General features: G+C 45.2%; 1 protein-coding gene across 2 annotated transcripts in view; it reads right to left on the bottom strand.

Moving 5' to 3' along the window:
- The window catches only part of LCK (LCK proto-oncogene, Src family tyrosine kinase), a 59,835-nt gene that overhangs the window by 28,487 nt on the left and 6,999 nt on the right, over positions 1-24,349 (bottom strand). For both annotated transcript variants that reach the window (XM_058195391.1, XM_058195392.1), the window contains exons 2-5: positions 22,129-22,235; positions 17,070-17,151; positions 4,096-4,186; positions 2,897-2,995 (exon numbers count right to left, since the gene is read on the bottom strand). In XM_058195391.1, the coding sequence (XP_058051374.1) occupies positions 2,897-2,995; positions 4,096-4,186; positions 17,070-17,151; positions 22,129-22,230 (374 nt within the window). In that variant the 5' untranslated portion in view covers positions 22,231-22,235. The remainder of the gene's footprint in view (positions 1-2,896; positions 2,996-4,095; positions 4,187-17,069; positions 17,152-22,128; positions 22,236-24,349) is intronic.

Genomic DNA, 24,349 nt, shown 5'->3' with positions numbered 1-24,349 from the left:
TCTCTTCTTAAAACCCAAATGCACAGGAATAGTATAGGCAGTGCCTGGTTCAATAGTAATAACTATGAGAGGGATCTTGGAGTTCTAGTGGACAATCACTTAAATATGAGCCAGCATTTTTAAGAAGAGAGCCAGCAGTGTGCTACAAACTGCCAAAAACCACAGTGCAATCCTAGGCTGCATTAACATTAGTATCAAGATCACATAAAATGTTAATACCACTTTATAATGCCTTGGTAAGACGATACTTGTAATGCTGCATCCAGTTTTGCTCACCACAATGTAAAAAAGATGTTAAGACTCTAGAAAGAGTGCAGAGAAGAGCAGCAAAAATTATTATTTTGTTAGATAGGGCCCAATGTTCAAGGTTGTCAAGATCCATCTGGATCTTAAGCCTATCTTCTAGAGTGTTGGCTATTCCTGCCAGCTTGATGTCATCTGCAAATCTGATAAATTTCCCATCTATCCCCTCATCTAAATCATTGATTAAGATATTGAAGTGTACTGGACCTAAGACAGAGTCTTGGAGTACCCTTCTGCATACTTCCCTCCATGTAGATGCAATTCTATTGAGGACTACATATTAAGTGTAATTAGTCAGCCTGTTATAAATTTATCTGGTGGTAATGCTATCTAATCCACATTTATCTATCTTATCAAGTAGTAGGTTACGGTCTACTTCAGGCTTGTCAAACTGGCGGCCCACAGGTTGGATACGTCATTGCAGGCCACGCCCACCTTGGCTCCGTAAAGGCAAAAAACGTTGTAATACATCATGACGAGGCCCTTGACATGATCAAGTTTGACACCCATGGTCTACTTTATCAAATGCCTTACTGAAGTCCAAGTAAATTATATCCACAGCATTTCTCTGGTCCACTAATTTTGTTACTTTGTCAAAGAATGCAATAAGATTTGCCTGGCATGATCTGTTTTTGACAAACCCATGATGGCTTTTGGTTATGAAGGTGTTTGCAGATTCGTTGCTTGATTATTTTTTCCAGAATCTTCCCAAGTATTGATATCAGGCTGATAGGTTTCTAGTTTCCTGGATGCATTTGTTCACATGTTCTTGTGATATATGTAAATTTCTGCATCTTTTGTAGTTCTACTCAGATTTGCTACTCATTTGCTTTGTTTCACAATATAAATTTATAGGATCAACAAAATAGTCTGTGGTAGCATTATCTTCTTCCTTGGACTCCCTGGCTCAGTCTTCTCTAACCTGGTGCCTTCTAAAGGTGTAAGACCACCTCTTGCAGTTGGTTCCAGAATTCCCCTTTCTGGGAGCTGAAGTCCACAGTGTCAGGGTTCCAGGTAACACCCACAACGAAATCAAACTCCGGAGCTTGCGATTCCTCAAAGCTAACTTTTATTAGAGATGTCATATTGGCACATCTGGGAAAACCCGAATCTGAGAGCTTCTGGGTTTTTGTTACCCAAAAGAAAATTCAAGACCTTGCCCACTTCTCCCACATGTCCACCACTGCTCCAATCATTTCCTTCAGAAGACAACCTCCACTTTCTACTCTGCACAGCTGTCAGACACCATGGCCTTGAACTTCTCTGCAAAGTTTTGTTATGGCTAATTCTACTTCACTCATGCAATCCCCCCTCCCAACTTCCCATGGTAAGATTGTGGCAGGCCTGGATCCTGAGGGCACCAAGATACTATGGCTTCCAGGCCTGACAAACAGTTGCTGAGATTGAGATTGTTGGACCACACATTAGGAATGTGGACGTCTAACTCCTTTTACTGGGTTTATACTTATGATTGGAGAAGAGGAGCTGAGCTGACAGTGAAGGACTCAGCTTTAGCAATTGAATATACAGAAAGTCCTCAACTTATGACCACAATTGAGCCCAACATTTAAATTGCTAAGTGAGAAAATTGTTAAGTGAGTTTTGCCCCACTTTTTGACTTTTCTTGCCACATTTCTTAAGTGAATCACTGCAATTGTTAAATTAGTGACATGGTTAAGTGAATCTGGTTTCCCCGTTGACTTTGCAACTGTCAAAAATATGAGTCAGTTGTCAAGCATCTGAATGTAAATCACAGGACCATGGGGATGTTACAACAGCCATAAGTGTGAAAAATGGTCATAAGTCACTTTTTTCAGTGCCGTTGTAAGTCAAGGACTAACTGTATCTGTGTGAGTGGCTACATTTTTTAAAAAAGTACAATAGAAACACAAATTTTCATTCCACAGAAAAAATATATAAAACACACAAAAACACATGCATTTTTTAGTAGCATACCTGCATAAATAACATTTGCATTCTATTAAAAAAATAAAAATGAAACTTTCTTAATGCAATCAACAGAAAGATTTATCAATACATTCATTTACTAATAGCCTGAACTTGAATAAACTTGATTTGGGCTGAAGTTTAATCATTATGCTCTGTCCTTGACTTAACAACCATAATTAGAAGCAAAAGATTTTATTTATTTATTTATTTTGTCAAACACAACAATATATATAAGTATAAGCATGAAATAACCACACAAATTGAATACAACCAAAGGGAACATTAGGACAGGAACGGTAGGCACGCTGGTGCTCTTATGCACGCCCCTTAATTTGTTGTTAAGTAGTGATTATTAAATGAAGCACTTGATTTTATAACCTGTTTTGCCATGGTTGTTAAGTAAGGCACCATGTGATCGTGACTTTGCTTGTCAAAAGTTGGCTATGAAGGTCGCAAATGATGATCACATGACTACAGGATGCTACAGTTCAAGGACCAGTTGTCACAATTTTTCAGACCATCGTGACTTTGAACAGTCACTAAATGAATGGTTGTAAATCAAGGACTACCTGTTTCGATACCCTTAAAAATACAGGCTGTTTGTGGCTAACGGGCATGGAGAAGAACAATTCTTCATACTCACGGCTCTTGCTCCAGTGTGTTCAACTTGGCGACAAAGTTGCATGGTATATAGCCCACTTGTCCTGTGGTGAGAGACTGAGCTTTCCACCATTCCCCTGTCCTAAAAGAGAGAAGAGTTGTCTGTCCATCTCCTTATTCTTCAACCCCATCCCTACCCAAGAGACAAAGGCAGAGAATGAACCCAATGGAGGTTTGGACAACCCTATTCCTCCTTCTTCCAGTTTGTGTTTCTTTAGCCATGTCAGCTGGACACCAGGCACTAGTCCCAAACAAGGAGCTCCTTCCCATTATCACAGTATAATTTTTGCACAATGAATTTTTTTTAAAATTTACATTTATATCCCGCCCTTCTCCGAAGACTCAGGGCGGCTTACAGTGTGTAAGGCAATAGTCTCATTCTATTTGTATAGTTTACAAAGTCAACTTTTATTGCCCCCCCCAACAATCTGGGTCCTCATTTTACCTACCTTATAAAGGATGGAAGGCTGAGTCAACCTTGGGCCTGGTGGGGCTCGAACCTGCAGTAATTGCAGGCTGCTGTGTTTTAATAACAGGCTTCTTACAGCCTGAGCCACCACGGCCCTTTGAATTTTTGTGATGTGTTTTATGAAAAGGAACCTCACCACCATCCCTTCACTCAGGGCAATGAACTTGGGTGGGAAGTATTCCAACACCAGAGAATCCATTGGGGAGAGCAGGGTGTCCAATAGATCAAGATGGCTATTGCAGCCTGCCAATCAGGCTTTTTTTAATACACTTTACAACTTATGCATATACGAACGATTAGAGGCAGTAAATGAATTTGTGTGCCTTGGTAGAAAGTCCATACTCAGAGACTGAATTCAACCATGACAAAAACATGGAATTCTCACATTGTTTTGGTTTGTGTTTGTGTGTGTTTGCGTGTTTGTGTGTGTGTGTGTGTGTGTGTGTGTGTACACAAACATACTTACAAGGCTTTGTAGTTTTATATCAGTTGATCTGAATTAATCTTGAAGGCTCTCACAGCCCACAAAGAAACCTTTGACAGTATAAATGTATGTCTAAGTCCTCATGGGCCAATATTACTGATAATAACGTGATTAGAAGCTGCACTTCCTAGTGGAATGCAAGCCTTCAATGCAATTTAGATATTTTCAGACAGAGTTAATTCCTTTTGCTGATGAATCACATCATGCCCCACAATGGGAACCGACTTACTCTTCTACTATCCTCAGATGTTCTCCTGTACGAAGTAGCAGATCTCCTTCATGAGTTGATTCATAATCATAGAGTGCAACCACCACTTTATCTAAAAAAGGCATAAGCACAAAACAGGTTTCTGAATAAAGGCTGCTAGGAATAGAAGGAAACGAGTTATATTGCAGAGACATGTGTGAAGACCATGGGGAAAGATATTGGGAGAGTGCAGACATAAAAGAAGCTGAGAATGAAATATTGAAGGGAATGGCTGCTGGAATAAATGAATCAAGAAATACACACACACATACATTATTATTATTATTATTATTATTATTTATTGGATTTATAAACCGCCCTTCTCCCGAAGGACTCAGGGCGGTGTACAGCCAAGATAAAAAAGAACAATATACAGTTAAAATACAATTAAAAAACTTATTATACAGTATGGCCGAAATAATTAAGAATTATGAATCTAAAAACCCCAATGAAAACTAGAGAGAAAATTTAAAATTTAAAATTAAACAATTTAAGAAAGCCCCGCACAAACAAACAAATATGTTTTCAGTTCGCGGCGAAAAGTCCGAAGGTCAGAAATTTGACGAAACCAGGGGAGTTCGTTCCAAAGAGTAGCCCCCACAGAGAAGGATCTTCCTCTGGGGCCGCCAGCCGACATTGTCTGGCGGACGGCACCCTGAGAAGGCCCTCTGTGGGAGCGACGGGTCGGTGGGAGGCATGAGGTAACAGAAGGCGGTCCCGTAAGTACCCAGGTCCCAAGCCATGGAGCGCTTTAAAGGTGGTTACCAAGACCTTGAAATGCACCCGAAGGCAACAGGAAGCCAGTGCAGTCTGCGCAGGAGAGGTGTCACATGTGAGCTACGCGTGACTCTCTATCACCCGCAGCTGCATTCTGGACCAACTGAAGCCTCCGAGTGCATCTCAAGGGGAGCCCCATGTACAGAGCATTGCAATAATCCAGGCGGGAGGTAACCAGAGCGTGAGTGACTGTGCATAGGGCATCCCGATCAAGGAAGGCGCAACTGGCGCACCAGGCGAACCTGGTGGAAGGCTCTCCTGGAGACGGCCGCCAAATGATCTTCAAACGACAGCCGTGCATCCAGGAGAACACCCAAGCTGCGCACTCCTCCTTTGGGGCCAATAACTCGCCCCAACAGTCAGCTGCGGCTGCAGCTGACTGTATCGGGTGCCGCATCCACAGCCACTCCGTCTTGGAGGATTGAGCTTGAGCCTGTTCCTCCCCATCCAGACCAGACGGCCTCCAAACACCGGGACAGCACTTCAACAGCTTCGCTGGGGTGGCCCGGGTGGAAAAGTACAGCTGAGTATCATCAGCGTACAGTTGATATCTCACCCCAAAGCCACTGATGATCTCACCCAACGGCTTCATATAGATGTTGAACAGGAGGGGTGAGAGAATCGACCCCTGCGGCACCCCACAAGTGAGGTGTCTCGTGGTCGACCTCTGCCCCCCTGTCAACACCGTCTGCGACCGGTCGGAGAGATAGGAGGAGAACCACCGATAAACGGTGCCTCCCACTCCCAATCCCTCCAACCGGTGCAGCAGGATACCATGGTCGATGGTATCGAAAGCCGCTGAGAGGTCTAATAGGACCAGAGCAGAGGAATAACCCCTGTCTCTGGCCCTCCAGAGATCATCCACCAACGCGACCAACGCTGTCTCCGTGCTGTATCCGGGTCGGAAACCGGACTGGAACGGGTCTAGATACGTGTGTGTGTGTGTGTGTGTGTGTGTACATATATATATGTATATAGGTCTTTGGTTATTTGGGTTTTCTCCTGCGTAAAATTAGAAGTGTCTTGGCGATGTTTCGACGAAGTCTCATTCGTCATCTTTAGGCTTCAGCTTCATGCTTGCAGTTGCGTTAAGACACTTCCAATTTTATGGAGAAAACCTGAATAACCAAAGACCTACAAAACCTCAGAAAACATGTTTTCTGAGGTTTTCGTGGGTGTTTGTATGTAGGTCTTTGGTTATTCGGGTTTTCTCCCGTGTAAAATTGGAAGTGTCTTGGCGACGTTTCGACGAAGTCTCATTCGTCATCTTCAGGCTTCAGCTTCGTGCTTCTGGGATGTGCTGCAATCACACATTGCTCCCAATGTGTGATGTGTGTGTGTACATATATATATGTATATAGGTCTTTGGTTATTCGGGTTTTCTCCTGCGTAAAATTAGAAGTGTCTTGGCGATGTTTCGACGAAGTCTCATTCGTCATCTTTAGGCTTCAGCTTCGTGCTTGCAGTTGCGTTAAGACACTTCCAATTTTATGGAGAAAACCTGAATAACCAAAGACCTACAAAACCTCAGAAAACATGTTTTCTGAGGTTTTCGTGGGTGTTTGTATGTAGGTCTTTGGTTATTCGGGTTTTCTCCCGTGTAAAATTGGAAGTGTCTTGGCGACGTTTCGACGAAGTCTCATTCGGCATCTTCAGGCTATATATATATATATGGATGTATTGCAATCACACATTGCTCCCAATGTGTGATGTGTGTGTGTGTGTGTGTGTACACACATTATATATATACATACACACACATACATATACATACCATGTTTCCCCGAAAATAAGACATGTCCCGATAATAAGCCCAATTGGGCTTTTGAGCACATATGCTATAATAAGCCCCCCCAAAACATAAGCCCCCCAAAATACTTAGATGCATGTGCAGCTGCCGTGCAAACAGCATGAGGTGAGGAGATGAGCCATGGGGGGGGTTGAACAGTGGGGGAACATGCCCCATATGCACCTGCCATCCACCTGGAATGGCCTCACAGAGGCCGCTCCCACAATCCCTAGCTTGCACGCCCCTTCTCTTAGTGGCAGCCGCAAACAAAGTCTTGCCAGCCTTAGCCCTGTTGACCTGAAGGGAGGAGTACTGGCACCGGAGCTCTGAGCAGTGGCCGGTGCAGGCTGTCTGCACAGCCATGAAGTGGGATCGGCGTGGCAGTTCTTGCCTACAGCATTGGCAGCAAGGATCGGGTCAGACTGTCAGAGCCTCTGGCACCCGAGATCAGCAGGCCAGATTCGGTGAGCCGGACGCACCGCTGTCACTCAGGAGAAGAAGGAAAAGAGGAGGCGCTGCGAGACAGCCCATTTCTGATGTTCTTCTCCTGGGCGGCAGCAGTGGGTTCAGCTCCCTGAATCAGGCTTGCCAATCTCAGCTGGTGAGGGGGAGTGGCAGGTGAGGAGGGGTGGAGTGACAGAGAAGCGAGACGCATGGAGTGAGAAAGGGCTCCCCTTGCCATCTCTTCTCCCCTCCATCGCCAGCCATGGCAGGAGCGGAAAGTTAGGCAAGACATGGCGGAGAAGCAAGATGCAATCCGAGGTACTTAATTGTAATACACCATTCCCACCACCTGTATACAAACTCCAACTTAAGTGGCGAGCTAAAAATGAAAATAAAAAACCTGAATGTTTTAGGCAACAGCTCACCCGAAGGAGAAGCTGCTATGCGTTTGAGTTTCTGAGCCCACCTCCCCACCTGGCACTCCCCCTCACTGGCCAAGATTGGCAAGCCTGATTCGGGGAGGGGTGGGGAGGCAGAGAAGTGAGACACATGGAACGAGGCAGGGAACAATCCAAAGGTGAAATATAAAGGCATGCCTTCCCCACATCAGGCAGTTGCTACACGAAAAAGTCCTTCCCTTTCAATATGAAATTGACTATATCGACAGCATACAAGGAAAACCAGATGAAAATGTTTCATAGATGGCATTTTCCGCCAGCTAGAATAGCAAAGATGTTCCCTAGTAACTCACCAAAGTGTTGGAAGTGTAAGAGTAACTATGGAACATATTACCATCTTTGGTGGACATGCTCAGTGGCAAAACAATTTTGGGCTAAAATTAAAAAGTGGATAGAAGGGAGAGCCAGAACAATTCCTATTAGGGATCCCAAAAGAAAACCACACAAATGATACACAATACTTAATACTACACATATTAACGGCGGCACCAATGATGGGTTGCTAGTGGTTCTGACTGGTTCTTAAGAACTGCTGGCAAAAATCTGGCCAAGTTTGCAGAACTGGTAACGATGCCCAGCTGGCCACGCCCCCGAACCGGTTCCCTTGGCCGACGAGGTTGTAAAAACAAGAGGTTTTAAAAGGCTCCTCTGGCGATCCCAGCTGAATTGCCTGATCACCAGAACCTTTAAAAAACGTGTTTTCTACAAGCTCTTAAGCTAAAGAGCTTGTAGAAAAAAATCCTTTTAAGAGGTTCTGGGCTGCCATGAGGCAAGCCTCATGGGATCGACAGAGGAGCCTTTTAAAATCTTTTTTTCCTCTGGCGAACCCAGATGAGTTTCCTGATCCTCACAGGCTTTTAAAATCACGTTTTTACAACCTCTTACAACCACCCATGCCCACCCAATCGCCCCCTCCCCCACTTACCTAATTACTGCTCCTTTTGGGCTGCAAAACCATGTTTTCCTTTGGCTTCTGCAATCAGTTGCATCAGCTAGCAACTGAATCTGCCTGCCTAAAATCCATCTCCTCAGTGAGCAACTCAATCTGCCTGCCTCAATTGGGTAAGTAAACTATTAAAAAATAGTTAATTGGGTTTCTTTTAAGGAGTTGGGTTTTTAGATAGCAATTATTTGTGATCTTATACAGGAGGGGTGTATGGACCTGATGGGTATTTCGGAGACCTGGTTGGGCACGGGGGGTGGTCCCCCTTGTTGAGATGTGCCCACCAGGCTTCCGTGCATTTCATCAGCCAAGGGCCCAAGGTAGGGGTGGGGGGGTGGCGGTTATTATTAATGAAGGTTTGGAACCGAGGGAGGTCACTGTCCCGCAGATAGCCGGATGTGAGTCCCTCTTTGTGAAGTGGGGTCAGGGGTTGCAGGTGGGCATGCTGATCACGTACCTGGCTCCTTGTTGTGTGGCAGCAGCCCTGCCCGAGCTGCTGGAGGTGATAGCCGGGACGGTGGTTGATACCCCCAGACTTATGGTTATGGGGGATTTCAACTTGCCGTCAGTCGGTGAGTCATCGGCGGCAGCTCAGGAGTTCATGGCTTCCATGACGGCCCTGGACCTGACCCAGTTAGTTAATGGTCCCACTCACAACAGGGGAAACACACTGGATCTGATTTTTGTCTCTGGACAGTGGCTGAATGATCTAGAATTAGGGGATTTAGTCATCAATCCCGTGTCATGGTCAGATCATTCGCTCCTTCGACTTGACTTCAGAACCGCAAACCCACACCGCAGGGAGACGGAATCGATTCGTTGGTTCCGTCCCAGGCGCCTGATGGACCCGGAGAGGTTTCTGATGGAGCTTGGGCCATTTCCTGAGGACCTAGCTCACGGCTCGGTGGAAGAACTAGTCACCGCCTGGGAAAGGGCGGCGGCTGGGGCTCTGGACCGAGTCATGCCTTTGCGGCCTCTGATCCGGCGCCGATCTTGGCCAGCTCCTTGGTATTCCGAGGAGCTGAGGGAGATGAAACGCTGGAAATGACGCCTAGAGAGCGATTGGAGGGCTAGCCGTTCTGAATCTGATCGAACACTAGTTAGGTCTCATATTCAGACCTATCTAGTGGCAATAAGAGTGGCAAAACATGAGTATTTTTCCACCCTTATTGCATCGGCAGATAACCGCCCAGCCGCCTTGTTTATGGTGACCCACTCCCTACTTCATCAGGGAGCTCGGGAGGACCCCTTGCAGGGTCGTGCTGAGGATTTTGGACAATATCTGCATGATAAAATCTCTCAGATTCAGGATGGGCTGGACTCTGATTGGGTAGATTCAGGTGGGATGACGGAGGCCGTTCTTGGTGAGGTTATCTGGGATGAGTTTGATCCTGTGGCTCCCGAGGACATGGACAGGATACTGGGGAGGCTGAATGCGACCACATGTTTGTTGGACCGTGTCCCTCCTGGTTGGTACTGGCCACACAGGAGGTTACACGAGGCTGGTTACAGGGAATTGTTAACGCTTCTTTGATGGAGGGTGTCTTCCTGTCCGCCTTGAAAGAGGCGGTGGTGAGGCCCCTTCTCAAGAAGCCTTCCCTGGATCCAGCTATTTTATCGAACTATCATCCTGTCTCCAACCTTCGCTTTGTGGCGAAGGTTGTTGAGAGTGTGGTGGCACGACAGCTTCCCCGGTACCTGGATGAATCTGTCTATCTAGACCTGTTCCAGTCCGGTTTCCGACCTGGGTACAGCATGGAGACGGCCTTGGTCGATCTCTGGAGGGCTCAGGACAAAGGTTGTTCTTCTGTCCTGGTCCTATTAGATCTCTCAGCGGCTTTTGATATCATCGACCATGCAATGGCTGGAGAGATTGGGAGTGGTGGGCACCATTTTTCGGTGGTTCTCCTCCTATCTCTCTGACCGGATGCAGATGGTGTTGGCAGGGGGGCAAAGATCAGCTGCGAGGCGCCTCTCGTGTGGGGTGCCGCAGGGGTCGGTCCTCTCGCCTCTCCTGTTCAACATCTATATGAAGCCTCTGGGTGAGATCATCCATGGTTTTGGGGTGCAATATCACCAGTACGCTGATGATACTCAGCTGTACATTTCCACCCCTGACCACCCCAACGAGGCCGTTGAAGTGATGTCCCGGTGTCTGGAGGCCGTGCGGGTCTGGATGGGGAGAAACAGGCTTCGACTCAATCCCTCCAAGACTGAGTGGCTGTGGATGCCGGCATCCCGGTACAGCCAGCTAGTTTCATTGCTGACTGTTGAAGCTGAGTCATTGGCCCCTATGGAGAGGGTTCGCAACTTGGGCATTCTCCTGGATGCTCGGCTGTCACTAGAAGAACATATGACGGCCGTCGCCAGGGGAGCTTTTTATCAGGTGCGCCTGATTTGCCAGTTGCGCCCCTTCATAGACCGGGATTCCCTATGCATGGTCACTCATGCCCTCGTCACTTCCCGCCTGGACTACTGTAACGCTCTCTACATGGGACTCCCCTTGAAGAGCACCCGGAGGCTCCAACTGGTCCAGAATGCGTCTGCGCGGGTAATAGAGGGAGCTACTTGTGGCTCCCATATAACACCTCTCCTGCGCAGGCTGCACTGGTTGCCAGTGGTCTTCCGGGTGCAATTCAAGGTGTTGGTTACCACCTTTAAAGCGCTCCATGGCACAGGACCGGGTTATTTATGGGACCACCTGCTGCCATCGACAGCCTCCCACCGACCTGTGCGCTCGCACAGGGAGGGCCTCCTCAGGGTGCCTTCAGCCAAACAATGTTGGCTGGCGATCCCCAGGGGGAGAGCCTTCTCTGTTCAAACACCTACCCTCTGGAATGAGCTTCCTCTGGGGTTACGATTACTCCCTGACCTCTGGACCTTCCGCCACGAACTCAAGACCTTTCTGTTTCACCATGTAGGGCTGGCCTAATACATTACGTTTTTTAAATTGGGGTTTTTTAAGTTTTATTATAGTTTTTAAATGGGGTTTGCCAATTTGAATAAGATTTTTAAAATGTTTTTTTTTTTTTAATTGAAAGAGTTTTTATTGAAATGTTTTCTAACTGTTGCACTGGGAGTATAGGTCGTGCAACTTCCTCGCGGACGCCCTTTCCCGTTTACCTCAGTACAACAGTACTCGCAAGGAAGTAGCACGACCTATACTCCCAGTGCAACAGTTAGCAGCCCCGGCAATTACTCGTACCCAAGCTCATACCGATCCAATGTTACCAGACGACCTCACCAATTCGCTCAAGGAAGCCTTAAACAAGGATTCTTAAACAAGAATTAAAAACATTTTTAAAATGTTTTTAATTCTATTTATAATTGTGTTTTATGTTGGCTGTAAACCGCCCTGAGTCCTTCGGGAGAAGGACGGTATAAAAATCAAATAAATAAATAAATAAATAAATAAATAAATAAATAAATAAATAAATAAATAAATAAATAAATAAATAAATAAATAAATAAATAAATAAAAGTTAAGAAAGTTTTAAATTTAGCTGCTTTTATCTAAAACGGGTCTCCAACCATAGTAACTTTAAGGCTTGTGGACTTAAATTTCCAAGTTCCTCAGCCAACTTTAAGGTCCACAAACCTTAAAGTTACTAAGGTTGGAGACCCCAATCTAAAAAATATAAATAAAATAAAATAATAAAATAAAATATTTGTGCAGCTTTCTGAGATTTGGTGTGTTTCTGTAGTGTTTCACTCTAACTACACAAACACACAAAATCTCACAAAGCTGTATGTGGCATTTTGTGTGTGTGAGTCAGTTGTATTTTGTTGTGGTGTGTGTGTGTAAAGTGTGAAAGTTGGTTTTTGAGCTTTATGTGGCTGTGTGGAGTTCCTGCTTGTTGCAGGGGCCATTTTGGGTGAAGTGCAGCTGCTTTTACATTGTGTGTGAGTCAGTTGTGTTGTGTTGTGTGTGTGTAGTGTGAAAGTTGGTTTTTAGTACCTCTTATTGTTTTGTATACTTTATTATTTTTATTATTTATTGTTATTGGCCACGCCCACCCAGTCACCTGATTGCCAAGCAACTCTCACCCAGTCATATTTATTTTATTTATTTATTTATTTTATTCGATTTTTATACCGCTCTTCTCCCGAAGGACTCAGAGCGGTGTACAGCCAAATAAAAATCACAATATAAATATTAAAAGAAATTAAAACAAACATATTATAAGGTGGCCGAATTTAAAACAATTTAAAACATTAAAATATAAATAACCCCAATAAAATTTTAGGCCAGTCCCGCTGGAGTAAATAGGTGCGTTTTCAGCTCACGGTGAAAAGTCCGAAGATCAGGCCGCCAAGCCATGCCCAGTGTCACATGAACATCAAGACACACCCACAAAATAAGCCACACCCACAGAACCAGTAGTAAAAAAAATTAGAACCCACCCCTGGGCGGCACGTATAGCGTATGTGCAAAATTGGAAAAAAAGAGAACTCACCAAGATTCAATTAAGAAAATTCTAGAATGCCCTGAGATGGATAAACTCACAAGAGAAATCAAAGAAAAAGAGGATACAGAATATTATAAAGTCTGGTGTAGATGGTATGAATGGTTAGAAAATAGGAAAGATAAGAAAACTGAATAATAGGGTAGAATGTAGATGAAATAAAGGAAGATAGATAATAAAAGTAAAATAGGATTAAAATATGTATATATAGTAAGAAAGGACCGCTCTGAATAGCTGATAAGAAATAGTGATATATATGTAAATGTTGTATGTTTGTCTTATGTTTTAATGTGTACAAATAAAAAAAATTTCAAAACAAAGAGAAGGAAAGCGGAAGGGGATCTTTGACCCTCCCATTCAAAGCAGGGGACACAGATTGAATGCAAATTCCTCCCTCATTGGGAAGATCCCCTGGATTTTGTCCTCGGACAGGAGATCAGGCAGAAGCTGCACCTACTCTTCATATATTTCAGAGACTGGTGTGGATGCCCACCTTATGCATAACATCCCTGGGCGGATCGGTGCATAAGAATAAAACATAAATCCCCACAAAAATAGTAATCATCAAAAGGAGCCCATGTGGTGCCACCCAAAACATTCATTTCTCAAAGCTTCTGGACTCCAGTCTCAACCTGCCCTGAGTTAAAAAAAAAAAAAAAAAGTCCTTCCCTTGTTAACTTGATAAATAATTTTACTAGCTAGAACCTGCTGGATTATTATGTCAGCTGTCTGTTTTTACTCACTGCGATAAATTCCAGCATTTGGTGGGCTAAGAAACTCAAAGCCCTCCCCCCCAAGTCGACAGGGCTAGGGCTGGCAAGAGTTTGTTTGCGGCCACCACTAAGAGAAGGAGTGTGCGAGCTAGGGTTTGTGGGAGTGACCTCTGCGAGGCCGTTCTGTATGGATGGCAGGTGCGTGTAGGGCATGTTCTTGAGTCGTGTGAGCCGTACTTGACTAGCAGCCCCTTCACTCCAGGAAACAGCTGTAAAGTTTCCTGGGGTTTGCTAACTTCTACCGACAATTCATCCCAGCCTTTGCAGAAGTGGCTCTTCCGCTTACTGACCCTCCCCTGCAAAGCTGCAGCCGATGCAGCCATTAGCCTGGACACTAAGCATTTGAAAGCTTGAAACAGCGGTTTGCAGAGGAGCCCATCCTTCAGCACCCAGACCCAGATAGGCAATTCTTTGTCCAGGCTGACACCAGAGACTTTGCAGTAGCAGCAGGGCTCCTCCAGGAAGACCCCCAAGGAGGGCTGCTTCCCTGTGCATATGTGTCCAAAAAACTCACGGACACTGAGCGGAGATGGGCAGTATGGGAGAAGGAAGCCTTTGCTGTTCGTTGGGCTCTTCTATCATGGCGGCACTTCCTAGAGGGAGCCAAGATCCCCTTTGAGGTATGGTCAGACCATAAAAACCTCGAAGCTTTAAAGACCCCACGAAGGTTCTCCCCCAAACAGGTCTGCTGGGCACAGTACTTCAAGCGGTTTGATTTCAAGCTGAAATACATCCCAGGGGGGAAGAACCTGCTTGCAGATGCGCTGTCAAGGAAACCCCAGTATGACAGCCAGAGGGAGGACATCGTCCATGCCATCATCCCAGACACACAGAGTGCGGCGCAAGTCACTACCTGGGGTCAGGCCAGCAGGCAGACTGACCCCATCGATGGGAAGCTAACTGCCAACTTGAAGGCAGTACTATCTACTGATCCATGGCTTGCCGACAATCAAGACACGTTGATGACCCATGATGGACTAGCTTGGAAAGTTCAAAAATTTACATCCCCAACAGCATGAAACTCCTGGTGCTCCAGTGTAGCCATGATTCTCAATTGGCTGGTCACTTTGGATTTCTAAAGACCCTTCATCTGATTAGACAGCAGTTTTGGTGGCCAAAGATGAAAGCTGATGTGGAGGACTATGTAAATAGTTGTGCCACATGTGCCAGCAATAAGACAAGACCGGGGAAGCATCCCGGCTTGCTTCAACAGGCAGCTGAGCCCAGCCGCCCATGGGAAGGTATGGACTTTATAGTAGAGCTTCCAGAAAATGGCGGAAATACTGTAATATGGACTGTGATAGACCTGTTCTCTTTCTTCAGCTGAGGAAAAAATGCTTTTAAAAGTTAAAAAAAAACCTCTGATGATCACTAGACATGTGGGGGGGAAGGGATTTTTACTACCGGTTCTCCAAATCACCCGCTGCTATCAGTACTGGATCAGGCGATCCGGTCCGAACCAGGAGCATTTCACCCCTGAATTAAAGGAAGTACATGAATTTATTGCCCCTAGTAAAGTATTTGTTGAAAAGACATGCTTTTGAAAAGTTGGGAATAATATGTCATTTATATCAAGGAATGAAAGTTTGCTGAAAGAAAAAAAAATAACAGCAAATTAGCCTGCTACTATCCATTTAGTTTTACAGAAATAAGAGTTTAGTTTATCAGCAAAGGCAGTTAGTCTGATGTAGTTTTAAGGCACTATTTTAGAAACCAGAAAACTATACATTCCAGTCCCTCCTCCGGCATGAAGCCATCTGGGTGACCTTGGGCCAGTCAGTCTCTCTCAGCCCCAGGAAGGAGGCAATGGCAAACCACTTCTGAAAAAAATGGCTAAAAAAACTAGAGACTTGTCCTGGTGGTCACCAGAAGTCAAAAATTGACCTGAAGGAATGCATGCACACATATCTGGTTCAGACTCACGGATTAGCCACAGTTCTACTATAGTAAGGAATGGGAGATTTAGCTTGGCTCTTATCTTGCTGGTAGTCTATTACCAGCTGTCAGCCTCCGCATGCTACCTTTATTGTTTTATTACTGTCAGTTAATTGGTTTATTGCTGTCTTTTAGTGCTAGGCAAAGGGAATGGGTAATGTATCCTTGATTAAGGGCTAGCTGCTTTGGCTGTCATGAAATGGAGTGGGGGGGGGGAGTTTAGGAAGAAACGAAACTTAACGAAACTTGCTAGGGATTAGTAGAATGTATTCAAAGACTAGAACGCGGGCTGATAACACTCACAGCTAATGTGCATACCAGAGAGATGAAACCATCTGGAGATGATCGGATGGCACCTGAGAAGAAGGTGGATTGGACAAGACAGCCTGACCTTTTGGGGGAGGAGGGATTAATGTGGGAACTTGTATGTGTAAACCACACCTATTGTCCAGAGCTTGCTTTACTTTCCTTGCAATCAGTTCATTCTCAGTAAAAGATACCTTTCTCTACAAACAATGGAGTTGGGGGTTTTCTTTCTTGAGTTTTGAAAGGAGGCACGCCTGACAGGATTTGGCAAAGGTAAAGTCTTTGCCTTTGAGTTCAAGGCAAAATTTGCATATAGAAAACATGCTTATCTTTGTTTTTCCCAGCTTTATTCTAGAATCTTTTAAGCTTATTCTGAAATAATCATTATTTTAGTAATGCTTGGAAGAGTAATAAGCTTTTTGAGTATGCTTGCAAATAAAAAAGGACAGAATTGTTCTTGAGGTCCCCAGTGTGGTGCACAGGGTGTTAATATGTCACAGACACCTCTATGGGCATCAGACTTTTTGCTCAGTCTGACTTTTGACATGCCAAAGAATTATATTAATAGAGACCCGTATTAGTGAGGGGAGACCTAAGCAAGGGCCAAAAGTGTTCTGCTTGGGAATTGCTTTTGTTTCCCTGGCAGCCATTTTAAGAGGGTATCCATGTTTTTTTCAACATTTTCAAACACACCCACCAGCCCCCACCCAAATTCTAAGGAGCTAACTAAACAAGCAAAAATTGACCCAACTAAAACAACTGAAACAATAGGGTATGGTTAGAGGAATGGAGCATCGGAGAGATTCATCTGAATATTCTTCTGAATATATTTGAGCAACAAGTTTGAGCAACAATTTTCATAAGATGTGGACCATACTTCTGCAATCTCTCCCACCTGTTGATGTGGTCCCCTTATTATGTTCTCTGCCCTAAGTTTGCCCCCAACCCCTCAACTTGCCGACCAATCATAAAATGCCACAGATTTATTGCATTGCTAAGAAATCCAGATAGTCTTTGCACAGCCTTGGCCAACATTCAAAGTTGAAAGGAAAATAAAACACTTACCTTGAAGGGGTGAACTAGGAGGAGGAATCCCTTCGGCTGCCAACAGGGGAGTGTGCAACTCAGAACCATTTAAAGTGGGTCTCTGCAGGAGAAACAATGCTAACTGAAATCAAACATGCAAGAGAGGTGAAAAGAAATCAAATGTGATGGAAGAAAGCTGGAACTAAAATCCTTCCTCCTCACCAAATGAAATTATTATTATTATTCTCTGATAGATGCTCCATATTTCCTGATCTGGCTAAAATGAAAATCAGTCCTGTCAGCTGTGAAATCTATATATATAAAAAATGACCTATGTAGGTCTTTGGTTATTCGGGTTTTCTCCAAAGACCTACATACAAACACCCGTGAAAACCTCAGAAAATAAAATGACCTATGTATGTATGCATAACGCTTGCATGTTTCGAGCAATTTTAACCAAGCTCGGTACACAGAAGACTTACTCTCTGGAAAAAATATATTGAGGGGGTAACATACCCCTAACACCCCGTGTGTGTGTGTGTGTGTGTGTGTGTGTGTGTGTGTGTGTGTTTTTATGTGTGTGTGTGTTCTAGCATAACTCTGGAAGGCTTGAGCAATTTCAACCAAACTTGGTACACAGATGACTTACTCTCTGGAAACAAATACTGTGGGGGTAAGACACACCTACCACCCCTCGGGGGAGGGGTGTGTGTGTGTGTGTGTGTGTGTGTGTGTGTGTGCTTATGTCTATGTGTGTGTGTTCCAGCATAACTCTTGAACGTTTCGAGCAATTTTAACCAAACTTGGTACACAGATGACTTACTCTCTGGAAAAAAATACTGTGGAGGTAAGACACCCCTGGTGTTTGTGTGTCTGTGTCTGTGTGTGTGTGTTCCACCATAACTCTGGAACGCCTCAAGCAATTTCATCCAAACTTGGTATACAGGTGACTTATTCTCTGGGGGGGGGGAAATGAAAAATATTTGAAAAAAAAATTCAGACTTGCATTCTCAATCACGATCAATAAGTCACAGGGTCAGTCTACTAAGTACTGTGGAGTGGATTTGAGATCGCCATGTTTCTCCCACAGATACGGTAACTTTATGTTGCTTGCTCAAGGGTGGGTTCACCACAGAATTTATTCTGGCTCCTGGAGGTGAAACTAAAATGTTGTTTATAATCAAGTTTTGTCTTAAATTAATAATATACTTAATTTGAATAATATTTTATTTTATAATTTGTATACTGTGCAATACTTTTAAAACCCTGTGAGTAAAATTGCTTTGATTTGACACCAAAGTGTATAATTCATTCCTTTTCCTGTCTAATACAAGATTGGGATAAATAAATACCCAGTCAACGCCAGGTAATCAGCTAGTCAGTGTAAAACTTGGCCAGAGACAGAACACGTATTTGAAAGAAAAGTTGGAATACATAAGCCAGGGTGGGGAACCTTTGGGGTGAGACTTTATACCAGTATTTCCAACCTTGGCAGTTTTAAAATGGGCACCTTAAAACTGCCAAGGTTGGGGAACATTGCTTATAACATTGTATAATATAGCAATGAACAAGCAATGATGTTATGCAATGCAAGGTCCATAGTGAACAAAGCCCCCCTGATTTATGACCTTATACGGGGGGGGCTGCGGACCTTATGGGCATTTCGGAAACTTGGTTGGGCGCCGAAGGGGGGGCGCCCCTTGTAGATATGTGCCCACCGGGTTTCTGAGCATTCCATCAGCCGAGGGCCCAGGGTAGGGGTGGAGGGGTGGCGGTTGTTATTAAGGAGAGTCTAGAACCGAGGGAGGCCACTGTACCTCAGATAGCCGGTTGTGAATCCCTTTACGTGAAGGGGAGGCGTAGGATGCAGGTGGGCTTGTTGGTCACGTACCTGGCTCCTTGCTGCATGACAACAGCCCTGCCTGAGCTGCTTGGGGTGATAGCCGGGATGGCAGTTGATACCCCTAGGCTTATGGTCATGGGGGACTTCAACTTGCCATCGGCCGGCGTATCATCAATGGCAGCTCAGGAGTTCATGGCCTCCATGACGGCCATGGACCTGACCCAACTAGTTGACGGCCCCACCCACGTTGGGGGAAGCACACTGGATCTGATTTTTGTCTCTAGACAGTGGCTGAATGATCTGGAACTAGGAGAACTAGTCATTGAACCTTTGTCATGGTCAGATCATTCTCTCCTTCGTCTGGACTTTCGGACCGCCACTCAACACTGCAGGGAGACGGGGCCGATGCGTTGGTTCCGTCCCAGGCGACTGATGGACCCAGAAAGGTTCCTGACAGAGCTTGGGCCACTTCCTGGGGATCTGGCCCACGGCTCGGCTGAGGAGCTTGTCGCAACCTGGGAACGGGCCGCGGCGGGCGCTTTGGACCGTGTCGTGCCTTTGTGGCCTCTGACCCGGCGTAGGTCTCAACCGGCTCCCTGGTTTTCCGAGGAGCTGAGGGAGATGAAACGCCGGAAAAGATGCCTAGAGAGTGTCTGGAGGGCCAGCCATTCTGAAGCTGACCGAACACTAGTTAGGTCTCATATTCAGACCTACCTAGTGGCTCTGAGGGAGACCAAGCAGGCCTATGTCTCTACCCTCATTGCATCGGCAGATAACCGCCCGGCCTCTCTGTTTAGGGTGACTCGCTCTCTCCTTCATCAGAAAGTGCGTGATGATCCCTTACAGGGTTGAGCCGAGGACTTTAGTAAGTATCTGTACGATAAAATCGCTCAGCTCCAGGACGGTTTGGACCAAAATTGGGTAGTCTCAGGCGAAGTGACGGAGGCAAGTCTTGTTGAGCCCATTTGGGAGGAGTTTGATCCTGTGGCTCCCGAGGACATGGACAGGTTGCTGGGGCGGCTGAATGCCACCACATGTTTATTGGACCTGTGTCCCTCCTGGCTGGTACTGGCCACTCGGGAGGTTACACGAGGCTGGCTCCAGGGAATTGTTAACGCTTCTTTGAGGGAGGGGGTTGTTCCCACCGCCTTGAAAGAGGCGGTGGTGAGGCCCCTCCTCAAGAAGCCATCCCTGGACCCAGCTGTTTTGGGAAATTACCATCCAGTCTCCAACCTTCGCTTTGTGGCGAAGGTTGTTGAGAGTGTGGTGGCATATCAGTGACCCCAGTACCTGGATGAATCTGTCTATCTAGACCCATTCCAGTCCGGTTTCCGGCCCAGGTACAGCACGGAGACGGCTTTGGTCGCATTGGTGGATGACCTCCGGAGGGCTCAGGACAGGGGTTATTCCTCTGCCCTGGTCCTGTTAGATCTCTCAGCGGCTTTTGATACCATCGACCATGGTATCTTGCTGCGCTGGTTGGAGGGTTTGGGAGTGGGAGGCACCATTTTGCGGTGGTTCTCCTCCTATCTCTCTGACCGGTCGCAGACAGTGTTGACAGGGGGGCAGAGATCGACTTCAAGGCGCCTCCTGTGTGGGGTGCCACAGGGATCGGTTCTCTCGCCTCTCCTGTTCAACATCTACATGAAGCCGCTGGGTGAGGTCATCCGTGGTTTTGGGGTGAGTTATCAACTGTACGCTGATGACACCCAGCTGTACATTTCCACCCCGGACCACCCCAATGAAGCTGTCGAAGTGCTGTCTCGGTGTCTGGAGGCCGTGCAGGTCTGGATGGGGAGAAACAGGCTCAAGCTCAACCCCTCCAAGACTGAGTGGCTGTGGATGCCGGCATCCCAGTACAGTCAGCTGCAACCACTGCTGACTGTTGGGGGCGAATCATTGGCCCGAGTGGAGAGGGTGCGCAATCTAGGCGTTCTCCTGGATGGACGGTTGTCTTTCGAAGAGCATTTGGCGACCGTCTCCAGGAGAGCCTTCTACCAGGTACGCCTGGTTCGCCAGTTGCGCCCCTTTCTAGACTGGGATTCCCTATGCACGGTCACTCATGCCCTTGTCACCTCTCGCCTAGACTACTGCAATGCTCTCTACATGGGGCTTCCCTTGAAGAGCACCCAGAGGCTCCAGTTGGTCCCGAATGCAGCTGCGCGGGTGATAGAGGGAGCCACTCGTGGCTCCCATATAACACCTCTCCTGCGCAAGCTGCACTGGCTACCTGTGGTCTTCCGGGTGCACTTCAAGGTGTTGGTTACCACCTTTAAAGCGCTCCATGGCATAGGACCCGGATATCTACGGGACCGCCTTCTGTTACCATATGCCTCCCACCGACTGGTGCGCTCCCATAGAGAGGGTCTCCTCAGGGTGCCGTCAGCCAAACAATGCCGGCAGGTGACCCCAGGGGGAGAGCCTTCTCTGTGGGGGCACCTACCCTCTGGAATGAGCTTCCTCCTGGACTCCGTCAACTTCCTGACCTCCGGGCCTTTCGCCGCGAGCTGAAGACGTATTTATTCTTCCGAGCGGGACTGGCATAATATGGGTTTTAAATTGGATTTTAAATCGGGGTTTTATATTACGTCTTTTATAGTTTTAGTTCGGCCAAGGTTGAATAAGTTTTTTAAATGGGTTTTATTGTATATTGTAATGTATTTTTTATCTGGCTGTTAACCGCCCTGAGTCCTTAGGGAGAAGGGTGGTATAAAAATTATATTATTATTATTATTATTATTATTATTATTATTATTATTATTATTATTATTATTATTATTATTACTACTACTACTACTACTACTACTATTATTATTATACCATGCAGTGGTGGGTTTCAAAATTTTTTGGTACCGGTTCTGTGGGTGTGGCTCGGTGGGCGTGGCTTGGTGGGCATGGCAGGGGAAGGATACTGTAAAATCTCCATTCCCATCTGACTCCAGGGGAAAGATACTGTAAAATCGCCATTCCCTCCCCACTCCAGGGGAAGGATACTGCAAAATCCCCATTTCCTCCTGAAATTAGCTGGGACTTGGGAGGCGGAGAATTGATAGGGGCGGGGCCAGTCAGAGGTGGTATTTACCGGTTCTCTGAACTACTCAAAATTTCCAATACCGGTTCTCCAGAACTGGTCAGAAGCTGCTGAAACCCACCTCTGATACCATGCATTCAATAGGTCCCCAATGTGTTTTCAAAAAGGAGTTATGGGATTAATGTCCAGATGAGCATACCACAGCAATAAATGAGATTGCTCACCTGTGGCTTGGTGGCTGGATCAATAGGATAGTGACACACCTCACAAATCTCAGCATCTATAGCCCAGTCATCATCATAGTCTAAACTGTAGCAGCAACCCATAATGTCTGCAAAGACAGGAGAGGAGACCGAGTCATGAGCCCAGGTTCAAAACTCCAAACATCTAAAATCTTCAGCAAATCGCATGAAATTAGAAATGAAAATAAATAAATAAATGCAAAATGAAATGAATTTGTAACAAAATATATTGTCCATCATTCATGATATTCCTGGAATTAACTAACAGGTACTAGAAGCAGCAATACAATTACTTGACACCTCACTTGACACATCCACACCTGAAGCCCTAATAACAGAACACCGACACTGATATCCCCTAAACTCCGCTGAAGATGTTTCCTAGTAACATCTTACTAGTAGTAATAAAATGTTCAGAAACCAACCCACAAGCTCTGAGAATGAACCTTCACCCTCATCCTATACCAGAGCTATAGATATTCACAACTACTTGCAATACAATCACTTGCCTAGAGCATGTCATATCATAGTGGGTACACTAAGTTGGTGAAACAGGGGCCATACTTGGAAATCGCATTTTCCCAGTATCAACCAATTCTGATACCCCTCAAGAGGTAGTACAAGTAGTCCTCAACTTACGACCACAATTGAATACCAAATTTCTGTTGCTCAGTAAGACAGTTGTTTTATGTCCTTTCTTGCCACAGTTGTTAAGTGAATCACCACAGTTGTTAAGTGAATCTGGCTTCCACATTGACTTTGCTTATCAGAAGGTCACAAAAGATGATCACATGACCCTGAGACACTACAACCATCATAAATATGTGTCAGTTCTGAAGCGTCCGGATTTTGATCACATGACCATGGGGATGCTGCAACGGTCATAAGTGTGAAAAACAACTATAAGTAACTTTTTTCAACACCGTTGTAAGTCAAAGACTACCTGTATAGAATTAATTATAGGGGGCTGGGAATCACCATCAGAAAGAACATTTTGCATTTTGTCGTAGTTGGAAAAACACTTTCTGAACAGGAATTGTGCCATTTGAAGTCTGGAGTCTTCTTCCTCTTCTCCTCTCTTTATAACCTTAATCATTTTTTTATATCAAGCAAGTATAAAATGCATTGCTTTATATTAAATTGTCAAGATCCTCGAAGCAATAGAGGAGAATAAAATAAGCAAACTATAGAAAGGGCTTTAGAAACGTTTACAATGAATGAAAAAGAAGAAAGTTGATACATAGTCCATGAGATCCTTCTGGGTGCTGACAACCACAACCACTTGTTACCAACTCCTCAGCGATTTGGAAGCTGTTGAGACATTGGTAAAAGTCTGGCTAATTTTCAATTCCACCCCAAGTGATAGGAAGACCAGTAAACCTGTGTCCAAATATACCCTAACTGAAAGTTGGTGAGATATAGATGAATCAGGGAGTGCTCTCAATATGCTACAGTATGCAAACTGCCTCCCATTTCAGCCCACATCTTCTGCTGCCCCACCAACCTATCAGGTGGACCACTTTTGGACCTAAATTTACCAGTTTCCCAGGAGATCAATAAACTCATATTCAGAAATAGCCTGAGATATAGGTTGCTGGCAAGGAGCACCTGCACCTGCCCTCCATCTAAGCCCCCAGCCATACTACATCACACTTTCCGAAGTCATCATTGGTGCATGTCTCTCCTGTTAATGATGCTTTGTGGGAAAATCTATCAAATGATGCTCTAAAATTGTCCCACGGTCAAGCTGAATGGACTGGCTACATGCAAGCCTCATAGGCATATTAATGATTATCCATTGGAAAAAGCACAAATTATGCTAACATTTTTGTTGTCAACAATTGCATATTAATACAACAGTGAGAAGAATAGAGCAATTGATTGATGGATTATATATATTATATATTATATACTGCACGAATCAAGAAGAGGGCCATGAAAATATTTACAGATCCCTCACATCCTGGACATAAACTGTTTCAACTCCTACCCTCAAAACGACGCTATAGAGCACTGCACACCAGAACAACTAGACACGAGAACAGTGTTTTCCCGAAGGCCATCACTCTGCTAAACAAATAATTCCCTCAACACTGTCAAACTATTTACTAAATCTTCACTACTATTAATCTTCTCATCGTTTCCATCACCAATCTCTTTCCACTTATGACTGTATGACTGTAACTTTTTGTTGCTATCATTA

Source organism: Ahaetulla prasina, chromosome 10 (genome assembly GCF_028640845.1).
Source record: "Ahaetulla prasina isolate Xishuangbanna chromosome 10, ASM2864084v1, whole genome shotgun sequence".
NCBI lineage: Eukaryota > Metazoa > Chordata > Lepidosauria > Squamata > Colubridae > Ahaetulla > Ahaetulla prasina.
Note: the sequence above shows the minus strand (reverse complement) of the source record. Positions and strands in the feature narration are given on the sequence as shown.